Below are 15,590 nucleotides of genomic sequence, written 5' to 3' on the forward strand. Positions count from 1 at the left end.
TCTACCAAACTCCTCCGCCAATGTTGGGTCTTAACACTTGAAATTTTAGATGTAGGTTACTTGGACATGGATCAAACTTTTGAATTTGATTTGAGCCCAAAATAATAAATGTTAAGGAGTAAAAATTAGGGTCAACGTTTTTAAAAAATTGACCCCTGCGGTCTCTACAAAATTACTCAGCCAATTTTTAGTCTAAACATTTGAAATTTAACAAAGTGTATTCAGACATAGGGCAAGCTTTTTAATCGGGTTTTTGGCCGAAAGTTTGGCTGCTACAGGGTCAAAGTTCAAAAGATTTGACCTTTGCAGTCTCTAGCAAACTATTCAGCCAATTTTGTGTCTAAATATTTGAAAGTTTAAATGTAGGTTATCCGGACATGAGTCAAACTTTTTAATATATATACATATGCACATAAACTTATGAAAAGTACATAGAGCCTGAGCAAAGCCGGGTTGAACTGTTAGTACATAATAACTGTATTCTTATGTAATAGATAACATTATTATTTACACGTCACGAAATGTTATTATGCAATACATGATAACTACATGTTGCCGAATATTATTACGTATTACATAATAGCGTTACTATGTAATCTCTTCTTCTCTTCTCTTCTATCTATATAAATAAAATGAACTCATTTTTTCCCGTCATATTTTGACCTTAATAGGATTAAAAATCAAGATATTTCATGCAAATATAATATGCACAAACGGCAGAACAATATCTGAGGTGTGTTATAGGCTTATTATTTCTCAAATTCCTCGATAATCTTAGATTTCTATACTTTTTCTGCTGAGAAGTCACGGCCAAAATCGGTTAAGATCAATGGAAGTGGTAAAATATTTTCTCTCTCATAAATTCCTCCTCCCCCTGCCACCACTTAACACCATTTGGGGATCGTTCACAAGGAACAGTTGAGAAGAGAACACCGGTTTGGCTTTGTAGTTCTTTCATATGAAGTTATTTAAAATCACTAAACTAAGCTACAGTGCTCTGTGGCGTAGTGGTTAGCGTGCTGGACAATTCACATTATATTTTCACGTTCGCGCCGTTTTTTTTTTTTGTTTTTTTTTTTTCCTAAACAACTGGAATGGACTTTTCTTGGTGGCCGAACTGTTAACGTTGCAGATGTTTGTTTTTTTTTTCACACTTTATTTTCCTACTTTTACTCATGACACCGGGTTTGATCCTTCCTACTTACCTACCATAACATTTTTTAAAACTCCCCCCCGTCCCGGAAACAAACACTCGGGCAACGTCGGGTACCCCCGCTAGTACATAATAATATTATTTACATGTTACGGAATAGTATTATGTAATACATATGATTACTTTTTTCTGTAACACATAATAATAATACAGCATGTTTTAGAAGTCTTGAACAAATTTCAAGATTTTATATCTACTGAATTATATATATTAAATGAAAGTGACATAATTTGAAAATTAAATCAAGTTTAACTTTATTATTAATGATTATGTATATATCGGCACGCTTTTTATATCCTTACTGGTTTTTTTAGATATTTAATGTCCAAATGTGTTCACGACTTGTGGAACACAATGTATTTACATGTTACGCAATATTGTTACGTAATGCACAGTAGTCTAACACAACACATAATATTTTTTGCAATACATAACATTATTGCGTAATACATAGTGGTAGCAGGCAATACATAATATTGTTGCGTATTATTGTATGTTATGTAATGATAATCAGCACACATGCCTAATAGACTCTTCTCTTGGTCGACAACGGTCACACTCTTTGGATTAAGAATGGCAGAAGTTTCCTCAACTTATTCCATCCTCTCATAACTTTTGCAATCAAACTAGCACTAACTACTACTTGCACTCTACTGGCACTTGCAAGGAACTTCTGGACAACCTCAACAGCCTCGTCACCCAAATATGCGTTTTACATTTCTGAGTTCTCATTCTTTTCCATTGTCTTTATAATTCTTGCACAAAACCTGGTTATCATCCTTCAACTTGTTATTCTACTTCACTTCTTATTTACCCAATGCTGTAGGTGCCACAAAAAAAAACTGAATGATGAAACTTTCTGTGAGCTTTCAAATACTGATTAACATTTTGGTCTTGATTCATTCTCAGACCTTTGTTTCAATAGCATTCCTCCATTTTTTTTTTTTTACAAAACAAGTAGACTTTGCATTGTTTCACAGGCAAGCATTATATGATTAGCATAAAGAACATCTTCTGTAGAAAACTTTCTGAATAACTTTTCTAACATAAAAATCAATAGACGCAATACAAATCTCTGACGTCACTCCACTTTAATATTGAAAATGGGGTTTGTATTACTGTACACATAGATTCGAAAAAGTTGTCAAAAAACAAATATATAACAAATAAATGTTATCAAAGGCAAGATAAGTTACTTTTCTGCCAAACTGGATATATTTTTTGTGTTTTTATTCAATGTAACATGTTTATTCAGCTCGAAAACCATACAGTGTTTACCGATGTATTCGAAAATTCAAGATGGCGTCTCACACCCTCTTTAACACCGTAAGTATGGAAAAAGGTGTTATAAATAATAAACTATACAAAATACTATTAAAAACCCGCCGAATATATGTCAACCTATGTCACGGTAACATATATTGAGCGAGTTTTTAACAGTATTTTATCCGGTTTTTTATTTATAACATCTTTTCCCACACCGTGTTAAAGAGAGAATAAGACGCCATCTTGAATGTTCCAATACATCGGTAAACACTGTATGGTTTTCGAGCTGAATAAACATGTTACATTGAATAAAAACACGAAAAATATATCCAGTTTGGTAGAAAAGTAATTTATCTTGCCTTTGATAACATTTATTTGTTATATATTTGTTTTTTGACAACTTTTTCGAATCTATGTGTACAGTAATACAAACCCTGAAAATGATTGTTTGCTATTCTCTTTAAACTAGGTGCCTTCAATAAGTTTCCAGACTTTTTTCGTATGGCCACTTTTATTAATAGTACACACATGAAATTCTTGTCCCCACTGAAGTAATCTCCTCCGGCTGCAATGTGCGTGTTGTATCGTTCCAACAACTTCTGGGAGACCCATGGAAATCCTCTTCTGTGAGCGTGTCACAACCTCATCTTCTCAATTATCTCATAACGACAATCTCTTAGGTTTCCTTGAGCTTAGGGAATGACCAAAAGTCACATGGAGCAAGGTCTGGGCAATAGGGAGGGTGAGGAACTATCTTGTTGCCCATGACAACGGCTTTCTTTCTGATCTTCTCTGGGCACTCTCGGGACAAACCGCGCAAATCTATGCATCTTCAGTTCCTCACAAATAATTGTGTGAACAGTTACCACACTGGCATCAAACCGTGCAATCATTGTCTCTATAGACACACGACAGTCCTTATCGATGAAATTCTTTATTTAATTAATCGACTCTCACGTTTTGACTGTCTTACTCCTTACAGAACCTCTGCCTTGGCGGACCTGAACGAGAACCACCCCCCTATAATTTTAACCGGTACTCAGTAGTTGGTATTTTTTATGATCTAATCCAGCATAGTATAAACACCTCCAACCTTCCTATGTTAAGAACGGCTTTCGATATACCTCCCCCCAACCTCGAAAACTACTACATACTAAAACATACTATAAAAATTATAAGGGAGGTGATTATCATTCAGGTTCGCCCCTGCCTCCCTTGACTCTCTTATGCCACTCAAAAATTGATACTCGATTCATGCAAGATGGTACAAAAACAGTCTGAAGCATTCCATACGCTCCTCTGGCATTTTCTTCCAAGTTTAAAACAGAATTTTATTGCATATCGTTCTTAAGTGTCCTTATGTCCAGATTGCATTTTTGAAATTCAACAGCTGTGACAATCAGGCTTTAGTAGGATGTATTCCAATTTCTGATGTAGCTGTTTATTTGAACTTGAACTCATAAAAATTGGTCAGTCCTCTCATAAGATGTATAGCAATAAAATACTGAATTTTCAAGAGTCTGCAACAATTTTAAATGTCTGTGTAAAAAAAAATCTGGAAACTTAATGAAGGCATCTCGTAAGAGTCAGACGTGTTCTCAGACGGATCATTGTCATCACATCTGGAAGAGTCCAGCTCCGACAATTCTGGTTTTCTTTGACAGAGTAAAAATTCGACTTTGAACAGGACTGTGGATCAGGATCTTTTCTATTTTATTCATCTCATTTCTCGCAGAAAAGATAAGATCTTACTAGTTTTTCACTATTCTATCATAATTTCCACAAAAAGTGCTCGCCTGAGCTCCAATCTCCAGTTCCTTCTTCTTCTAAGACATTCAGTGCAAGAACTCGTCTTTTTGCTACAAAGAAAAAAAGACTTTCTTCTTCCATGTGTCTAGCTTCTGACGGAATTCCAATCATCAGAGAATCTTTGCTCCCAATCTGTGGAATACATTATTGTGCTACTGCTTCACAACAGATTACAACATCGCCATCTTCAAGTTCAATGTCGACAAATACATTTCTATAAACAGTCTTCGTATGTAATCAAGCATCATTATTCCCATTTCTTTTAGGATCTCCAACGAAAAATCTCCGAGAAAGTCAGCCAGTTAGAAAACCTGAAAAAGCAATATGATGTTCTGGTCAATGGTGGCCGGACAGATACTAAGGGCTCTCTTGAGAGGAAAGTTCGAGAAGCCAATAACCGCTGGGAGGAATTGTCTAGAAAGGCTAACGTCATTTGCAAAACAACAACGAAGAATGCAGTATCGTGGGACGAGTATCATGTCTTGCACAAGACCCTCCTTAAATGGTTGAGGAATGTTGACTCAAGGATTAAAGAATTTGAGAAAGCCGACAATATTCCAGGAAAAGATGCATGCTTGAAGGTAATTTTTTATTTATGCTAATGTAAGATATATAATTTTTTTTATTTATGTTATTGGGAGATATATAATTTTCTTATTTATGCTATTGTGAGATATATAATTTTTTTATTTATGTTATTGGGAGATATATAAAAAAAATTAATTTCTGTTATTGTAAGATATATAAATTTTTTTATTTATGTTATTGCGAGATATATACATTTTTTTATTTATGCTATTGCGAGATATATAATTTTTTTTATTTATGTTATTGGGAGATATATAAATTTTTTTTATTTATGTTATTGCGAGATATATAATTTTTTTTATTTATGTCATTGCAAGATAAATAATTTTTTTTATTTATGTTATTGCGAGATATATAATATTTTTTATTTATGTTATTGGGAGATATATATATTTTTATTTATGTTATTGCGAGATATATACATTTTTTTTATTTATGCTATTGCGAGATATATACATTTTTTTATTTATGCTATTGCGAGATATATAATTATTTTTATTTATGCTATTGCGAGATATATAATTTTTTTTATTTATGTTATTGTGAGATATATAATTTTTTTATTCATGCTATTGCGAGATATATACATTTTTTTTATTTATGCTATTGCGAGATATATAATTATTTTTATTTATACTATTGCGAGATATATAATTTTTTTTATTTATGTTATTGTGAGATATATAATTTTTTATTTATGTTATTGTGAGATATATAATTTTTTTATTCATGCTATTGCGAGATATATAATTTTTTTATTATGTCATTGCGAGATATATAATTTTTTTATTCATGCTATTGCAAGATATATAATTTTTTTATTTATGTTATTGCGAGATATATAATTTTTTTATTCATGCTATTGCAAGATATATAATTTTTTTATTTATGTTATTGCGAGATATATAATGTTTTTATTCATGCTATTGCAAGATATATAATTTTTTTATTTATGTTATTGCGAGATATATAATTTTTTTTATTTATGCTATTGCGAGATATATAAATTTTTTTTATTTATGCTATTGCGAGATATATAAAAAAATTTTTATTTATGCTATTGCAAGATATATAATTTTTTTATTTATGTTATTGTGAGATATATACTTTTTTATTTATGTTATTGCGAGATATATTTTTTTTTTATTTATGTTATTGTGAGATATATAAATTTTTTATTTGTTATTGTGAGATATATAATTTTTTTATTTATGATATTGCGAGATATATAATTTTTTTATTTATGTTATTGCGAGATATATACATTTTTTTATTTATGCTATTGCGAGATATATAATTTTTTTTATTTATGTTATTGCGAGATATATAATTTTCTTTATTTATGTTATCGTGAGATATATAATTTTTTTATTCATGCTATTGCGAGATATATAAATTTTTTTATTTATGCTATTGCGAGATATATAAATTTTTTTATTTATGTTATTGCGAGATATATAAATTTTTTATTTATGTTATTGCGAGATATATAATTTTTTTATTCATGCTATTGCGAGATATATAAATTTTTTTATTCATGCTATTGCGAGATATATAAATTTTTTTTATTTATGATATTGCGAGATATATAATTTTTTTATTTATGTTATTGCGAGATTAATGATTTCCATTTCAAGATAATAAATAAACATGTTTCACAATAATGTATTTCCTGGACAAATATTACGAGATAGAGTTCAAATGTTCCTTTCTTTGTATCGATTGACTTGGTTTCCAGCAATTTGCAATCAATTTTTAAATTGCAAGTGAAAAGGCAAATTAATTTCTGCTTTCTTTTTCTTTCTTTACTATTATAACCTTGTCTGGGAACCAACACGCTGTATGCTCAGTCACAAAAGAAACAAAGAATAGAAGAGAACTTTAACTTCGCTTTTTCTTTGTAACACCGACATTTATTTCTTCGTTGTTACGTCCGTGACGTCACCCACGTGATCTCGAACGTTATCTCGCTCAGTGCTCCACGTCTCTCGCGTGATCTCGAACGTTATCATTCCTTTTTAAAGTCTTTATTTTGGTACCGTTGACGTCATTTTTCATGCATTGTCTGTGCTCTGTTACATTATTTTCCGTTTAAGAAATAAATTTATATCGAATTTTGATATTTATCTATTTGAATAATTAGAAACATTTTGTTTTAAGTTTACAGAAATAGTTATTATTAACAATAACGATTATGAATTAATTTTCTTTTTCTTCTTTTTTCAAATCCAGAAAATCCAAGAAGAACAAATGTCAAATCACAGCAAATTTAGTCGATTTAAATATGTGTCCGATCAGCTGTTAATAGACAAAGATGACACGCAGGACAGCCGGCTACAAATTGAGGTGGATGAATTCTACGATCTTCATGACTGGGTCATTGGCCGACTAAACAGTCTTTTACTTCCCGATGATCAATATCCAAACGTAAGCACCATTTTCCCATTTTTTTTTGGGGGGGGGGGAGGGGAATAACAACCTCTACCTGTCTGATTCATAACTTCTTCACTCGATGAAAACGATAGGTCTGAAAATACCCATCCTGAAGATTTTAATTAAAAGAACAGATTTGCACCATTTACACAAAGAACAGAACTTTTTTATCTTGACACAAAAGGGAAACAATTAAATAATAAGTCTAACTGCCACAATGTTTCCGTTGTACAATAAATGAAGGAGTGGGATTTTGCTGATTGTTGGGTTTGTCTGAGTATTAATGGGGAGGAAGTTATTAGGTTTTAGGAATGCGGCCATTTTTTAAATTTTTTTAAGGATTATGTTCACGACAGGTTTTTGGGGGTTTGACTTAAGGGTAATTTGAAAGAAGGGAGATATTTTTGGATACAAAGAAATATTTTCAATGAAAAGGATTTGCAGGTTTTATAATCAAATGTGAGAAAAATGAGAGACATTGTCATAAACAAAACAAAAAATGAGTTAAGAAAAAATATGAATCCACAAAAGATATAATTTATATTTGTTTAAAATGGAAAGTTTACAGCAATAGGAAAACATAGAATGTTCGAGTAAAAATAAGGAGTTTCATTAGCTGAGACATTAGATCTCTGGATCTATTAATTAAGAGCCGTGAGTTTCAGGGGTCAGGAAAATCATTCAAAACTTTTCTGCTCACTTAAATAAATTATAATTCATTGAAAGTTTTTTTTATAAAAGTTAATGTTCATTTAATTTCCTATTAGACTTGAAGTTCAGTGAAAAATTTGGAATATTTCCATAAACAAAGTTTATATGGATTGCCAGACGATAATGTCAATAAGTTGTGTGTATGTCTGTGTGTTCGTTAATGTGCGTGTGTTCGTGAGTGGAGAGAGATGTTGCAAAGATTGGCTGTAGACTCGGGTCAATTATGCATTTTGATTTTGTACGTCGATGTTTAGACATCGACGCTACATATTTATGAAGGGACACAAGTGCAGCAAGTTCGTCAGAGTACATTTTATTCAAGTACTTGTAAAACAAGCACAAGGTTACAACAGTGCGATGATGGAACAGGGGATGGAGTTTGGTAGACAGTGTGGGACATATAAGATTAGAGGCGCTTTTTTGGTCCCTTTCTAAGAGAGAGAGAGAGAGAGAGAGAGGCTATTATTTTCTTTACTTAACTGGGGGGGGGGGGTTATTGCTCATATAACTTCCTACATAGAAGCATAACCATTTATCAAAACCCCCATCTTTGTTTTCCAATCAACAACCTACAGCAACAAACAAGAGAGATCACTTTAAGAACGTAACACAAAGAACAAACCATTTTATCTTAATATAAAGGGAGACAACTAAACAATAAGTCAAACTGACTCAAAGCTTCAGTTCTACTGAATTTAGAAACACAAATCCAAAAGTGTCATTTTATTAACATTTAGTTGACTGTCAAGTCACTTTTTGCAAGGTCTTTTTATTTCTGAGTAAAGCAAGACTGGGTTACTGGTTTTTTTGTTTTTTTTTACATAGGCATCACCACTTATCAAGGCCAAGAGGCCACTCAAGGATAAGGGTTAAGGAGTGTACAGTAGAAATTGGACAATATAGTAATCATTAGTAATGAAAATTTGGTAAATTTGATAACTTGTATGGAACGGCTCATCAAGAACTTATTTACTTTAGACTTGAACACAACCATATTGTAGTCAGCCGTCTATGATGTTGAAAAACATATAAAAAAAAAAAAACAACCGATGAAGCCAACATATCATTCAAGCATTTTCAAGATGTTTTTTTTTTATTATTCAGTAGAGAAATTCGAGAATTGGGCAGTCATAATGTATTTCTATTATGCAAACCTAGTGCTTAACGCTGGCATATGAATAGCAAGCCTCACCCTAATGCATTTTCGGATTGAGATAATTGATGACGACTGTCAGTATCCTCCATCTTCTAGAAATGCATTGGTTGCTTCACTTCGACAATCCTCAAAAAATGAAATCGAAAGTGTTACAACATATCAGCAGAAGTGGCAGTTTTGTGTGCTTATTTCGCAGGTGTGTGTGTGTGTGTGTGTTTGTGTGTGTTTGTGTGTTTGTGCATGTGCGTGTTTGTGCATGTGTGTGTGTTTGTGTGTGTGTGTGTGTGTATTTGTGTGTGTTTGTGCATGTGCGTGTTATTGCGTGTGTGTGTGTTTGTGCGTGAGATGCTCAATACATTTCATTCACACACACATATGTTTGTATATATATATATAAATAATTGGAATAGTATGCAAATATATAAGCAAATAACACAAAGTTCTTTCAGCTAGCTCAACAGTGCAATACTAGAGCTATAAATATTTTTTATAATTTACCACTTTACCAGGAATGAACATACTTTTTAGTGTTCATTAAAAAAAAAAATCGCAATATTCACATACAATTATTTCGGTTGCTGATATTTAAGTATATAATAGGTCTTAATTATCATTATACCAGCTCGACTACTCATCAGTGCAGAAAAACTTGCATGAAATATAAAGTCTATAGCAATCTTTTCACATCAACAATCAGATAATCACAATATATTATTTCATAATTCATGCATCCACATAAAATATTGTAAAGAGATATTGTGCATCAATTTTCAGTATTTATTTCAACAGTGCTCAATACATGAATAGAGCTAGGTAGTAAGTTATAAAAATATATAATTCAATGAAGCTACACAGGAGCTTGATTGATTAAAATATAAACCCATGCATGGGAATAGCAATGAATCTTATTGGTTAGCTAGCTATACTAAACATCACACGTATATATATATATATATATATATATATATATATATATATATATATATATATATATAGACCAGGTGACACAAATTTCATGCATGTTAGTCTGACGATTCCCTACCAGAATGAAACATGGAAAAGTCTACATAGCTTAATTGTCATATATTTTCATCACTTATATATATATATATATATATATATATATATATATATATATATATATATATATAAGTGGAGTTTTTTGTCACACTAACATTGATATTAAAAGACTACTTTCTCTATTTAAAAATTATTAAAACAAATTTAATATACTCAGTCATGGGTATGTGAGCGACTTCATAATGGTCAATTAATTTGCATATTCTTTGAAAAACAAATTTTCAGTATCATTTTTTATTGTTTCTTATTGGTTTCATTTAACTATTATGCTCAGTTCTATTTATGCATATTTTCTACATTGTGTGTAATTGTCTGGCACATGTAAATTATATATATATATATATATATATATATATATATGTGTGTGTGTGTGTGAACTTGTGTGTGTGGAATGTGCTCTACTAAACTCCTCTTTAGATTTTTGATCTACAGACTTGAAACTTGATAGATAGGGGATTTTTGGACCTATAGAACAAATTCGATTTGGTTTTAAAAATAGCTGTTAAGAAATAAAAATTGAAAAGAAAATTGAACTTAGCAAAAGTAAGTCATTTAAACTTGTTACTTCTGCATATACTCTATATAAAAGCATATAAGATATCAACGGATACACACTCGAGAGTCAAAACAATGAAAAGAATATGCTGTTGTCCTGACCCCAATTATTACATACAGAAACAACATTCGTTACATTGTGTAATCAGTAAATAAGAATTATTGCAAAGTCATGTGAATGATATATACTTATTTTTATAGTAATTGTCTGTATTTTATGTTATTTTTTGTTGCTCGTTTTAAACATTATTTTGATTATCAATTCTAAAAATATGATTCCTTTACAATATGATTGTATATTTATAAATCCGAACAATACCAGACAAGCAAATGTCATGATATGATTTAAAGACACAAAACAAAATGTCGTCATTAGATTATGAGAGGGAGGGGGGGAGGCATGACTCTTTTTAATTAATCTGAGCAAAGAACAATGTTTTAAATATTTCCAAATTCCATTCATTAACTGTACATCAATGTTAAAAAAGACACAAAAAAATGCGTTAAAATAATAGAATTATCATTATTATTGAAGAAATGAACAGAAGTTTATATGTTGGAAAAAATTGAGAGGTAAATTATATAATTTACCTCTCAATTTTTTCCACATATAAACTTCTGTTCATTTCTTCAATTCACATTTTTAGTTTTTATTGGCATAATTTTTGACGATTATCTTTAAGAAATTTTTAATTATTTTTTTTTCTCTACATCTTTTTCGATTCCTCTTCTTATGGTAATTGAGTATAACACGGTAGCTTAACTTTCAAAAACGTCGTTAGAGGGCGCTCGCATTTCTCAGTTGAGGTATGGAATCATAAAATGGAAACAATATCTCATCGTTTCTCCAAAACTGCTTACTTATATATTTTGGCAAAATATGAAAATATTTTGTGTTAATATATCTGAGTTTTAAAATATATTTATTTACAGAAACATGGAAAAACAATGAATGTCTCGCAAAATATTGTTTTGAATTCTTAAACTTTTTCATCAATTTCTTTCATTTATTTTTCACAAACTATTTCGATATTTAAAAAAATATATTTATTTACAAAAACATGGAAAAACAATGAATGTCTCGCAAAATATTGTTTTGAATTCTTAAACTTTTTCATCAATTTCTTTCATTTATTTTTCACAAACTATTTCGATATTTAAAAAATATATTTATTTACAAAAACATGGAAAAACAATGAATGTCTCGCAAAATATTGTTTTGAATTCTTAAACTTTTTCATCAATTTCTTTCATTTATTTTTCACAAACTATTTCGATATTTAAAAAATATATTTATTTACAAAAACATGGAAAAACAATGAATGTCTCGCAAAATATTGTTTTGAATTCTTAAACTTTTTCATCAATTTCTTTCATTTATTTTTCACAAACTATTTCGATATTTAAAAAATATATTTATTTACAAAAACATGAAAAACAATGAACATTTCACATATCTTTTACAATTTTAAAAGTTACAAAATGGTGAATGCGCAAGAGAAAAAATAGTTTAACAGTTGTACGAATAATCTTATTAGAATTCAAAACAATATTTCACGTTTCTATAAATACGTTTTTAAAAAATCTAGATAAATGAAACAAACACTTTTTTATAAAAAAAAGCTTCTTTTTAAGCTGGAACATAATGCGACGCATTCATTTTTTTTATATCTAAACAGTTTACCAAAATATATAACATATTAACTTAAATGAACATAGTTATTTTTTTTTTTAATATGCGAATAAAAATATATAATAAAAAATAAGTAAACAGTTCTGTAGAAAAAAGCGGAGGTATTGTTTCCATTTTGTGTTTCCATACCTCGATTGAGCGGCGATGCGAGCGCCTTCTACGGACGTGTTTGAATGTGAAGCTACCGTGTTATGCCCAATTACCATATATATATATATATATATATATATATATATATATATATATATATATATATATATATATATATATATACTAGCAGAAGTACACACACACACACACACATATATATATATATATATATATATATATATATATATATATATATATATATATATATATATATATATATATACTAGCAGAAGTACCCGTCGTTGACTGGGTTCAAAAACAGCCTACAGAAAATGGACTGTGGTTGATGAAAGTATGATAGGTTATGAAAATGAGGAGGTTGTAAAGAGATAGGTTTTGATACTCAAAAATTTTACCCTAAGCAAGATATGATGAAAATAAAGATAATTTTCGCGAAAATATATTTTTTGTATCAACTTTGTTTCCATTCGTAGCCAAGAGTGACCAACAAAATGATGTTTCCTTACAAAGAGAAAATGTTATATATATAATAATATAAATATACAAGAAATAAATGTTACCATAGTCAATAAAAGTTACTTTTATGATAGAAAAGTCCGTTGGTTTGTATTTTTAAGTAATTTGTAAAAAAAAAAAAATTTTTTTTAATTCACGAACCGGTTAAAAAAAAAAAAAAAAATGGCAGCGACTTTGAAATGGAGAGACCGGTTTTCAATTTGAAGGAGGGACACCTGAGCATTCTGTGTTAACAATTTAAGAGAGTTCCGTCAACGTAAGGAATATTTATAAACATATTTTAATGTTTTTTGTTATTTTGTGCTTGAGGAATATTCGATTATGGCATGTGTAGTTTATATAAAAATTCATTGAAGTAGTTATCGCCTCAAATTTCGTTTTAATTTCGGTTCGCTGAAATTATTTCAAGTAAAGAGCATTAAAAACTATTTCAAAACAAAAAAAAACACATGAACTGAACTTTTATTGACTATGGTAACATTTATTTCTTGTATATTTATTTTTCGGGTAGTCGTTTGTTGGCTTTTCTGCTACACACTCTTACTAAATAATATTGACGAAATATCGAAAGACACAACCAGTATTGAAAAATAATGAAGCTTTACTTACTTTAGTAAAATAATCCGAAACAGCAAAATGGGATATTTAAAAAGTAAACACGTAATTACTTTAGTTTTTTAAAGCAAAGAATCGATATAAATATGAATAAGAAGAAAATGGCGCCCCTTTTCAAGCAGAACAGCTTCGTTTCAGTTTTACAATATTGAACGGTGTTGTACTGCGCCGTTGGATTCAGGGTTGTACTATTGTAATGTAAAGAAGACGCAGAAAGGGTTGTAATCAACTGAATTCCTTCTAGTACACTGACAAAAAAAGCTTAAACAGATATATAAATAAAAATAAAAAGGTTATGTAAATGTTTTTAAAAAGACACGTAATCACGTGAGCAGAATTTTTTCCTTCTTTTAACACGATAACAAGTAACGTTCTTATTTTTTATTATTTATCTATTTTCGAAAGAGTGCCACGTGCAAGTGGAGAAAGAACAAAAAACAGAGTTATGTAAAATTTGTGTCGAGAATTGTCTAAAGTTACGACTTTTTTTTTTTTAGCTTTCCCTTTAATAAGAACGTAAATTTATGAGATGAATTTATTCGACACAATATGATTCAACTCAAAAAATAAATAAAAGCTAACGTGAATTAAGATTAAAGTTAAGGTGTTATTGTGGACCCTCACCCCTTTTAAAAAACATTGTTAAACTTTGTGACATATTTACATTCTATGGAGGTCAGGCGCGAAACGAACACCCAGTAATTTTATTATACCATATTTCTTCAAACTGAAACATAATCATCAAAGTATACTTACGCAAATAGATATGAAAAGTCTTTGTTAAAGTTTGTGCCATATTTCCATGGAGTACAGGTGCGAACGCAGACCCCACAATTGTATTATACCATCCCTATTTAAGTTGAAACATACTTATCAAAGTATTCTTATGTACATCTATATCAAAAGCCCTTGTAAACGTTTTTATTTTCATTTTTTATTTCCATACTTTGGTGGTCAGGCGCGAACGCAGACCCCACAATTTTAATGAACCACCGTTCTGCCAGATCAAACATACCATTCCTGTGTCTCGATACATCTTCTATCATTATATGTAATCAGTTTTTTAAAATAGTCAACCATATAGAAGCCTATTCGTGACCAGACAGACAGGCACACACACACACACACACACACACACACACACACACACACACACACACACAAATACGTTCAGCTTTATATTATATATATATATATATATATATATATATATATATATATAATTAAAAACTCAAAGCATTATATTTATTTATACAGTAGACTCTCACCTCACCTGTTAGCAGTTCACCATTCGCGGCTCCATATATTCGCGGCTTAGGCTCTTAACCTTATCGCATTGTATGTCGGGCTAGTGTCATAACGTCATAAAAACAGATGTTCGGTGAAGTATTGCCAATTTAGCGGTTTTTTTCGCTAGATTTGGAGATTTGATTTGGAATATAGCGGATAAATTTTGGATCTAGCGGCTAGCATAGTTTTTGTTTATTTTTGTTTTTTGTTTTTTTCTGAAATGTGGAGATTTTGTTTGCCAGTATGGTTTGAAAAATTAAAAAAAAAAAGAATATTAACTAGTTTGGAGGGCTGATTGTTTATGACGATGAGAACAATAGTCCGATGAAAACAAGTAATATAAACATTAGTTTCGAGGATATGCAAACATTATTACTATCAATGAGTAAAAGGGTTTTAAAAAAACAAAGGGGGCCAATATAATGTGTCGTACAAGATGGTATGTGTTGATGTCCCTAAATTTTCGAGAGTAGTATCTCTTCTTCAAGGAGAAAATAAAAAGAAACGTGTACAAGTGGACATTGAACACCTACATCTTATACAAAACATTATGT

At 30.2% G+C, this 15,590-nt stretch overlaps 1 protein-coding gene across 3 annotated transcripts in view; it reads left to right on the plus strand.

The window, feature by feature from the left end:
- LOC145294135 (nesprin-1-like) overlaps nt 1-15,590 on the plus strand; it is a 1,091,614-nt gene that overhangs the window by 991,443 nt on the left and 84,581 nt on the right. For all 3 annotated transcript variants that reach the window (XM_080141241.1, XM_080141242.1, XM_080141243.1), the window contains 2 exons: nt 4,555-4,869; nt 7,109-7,303. In XM_080141241.1, the coding sequence (XP_079997367.1) occupies nt 4,555-4,869; nt 7,109-7,303 (510 nt within the window). The remainder of the gene's footprint in view (nt 1-4,554; nt 4,870-7,108; nt 7,304-15,590) is intronic.

Source organism: Euprymna scolopes, chromosome 15 (genome assembly GCF_053919585.1).
Source record: "Euprymna scolopes isolate OS-2025 chromosome 15, ASM5391958v1, whole genome shotgun sequence".
In the NCBI taxonomy this organism is placed as follows: domain Eukaryota; kingdom Metazoa; phylum Mollusca; class Cephalopoda; order Sepiida; family Sepiolidae; genus Euprymna; species Euprymna scolopes.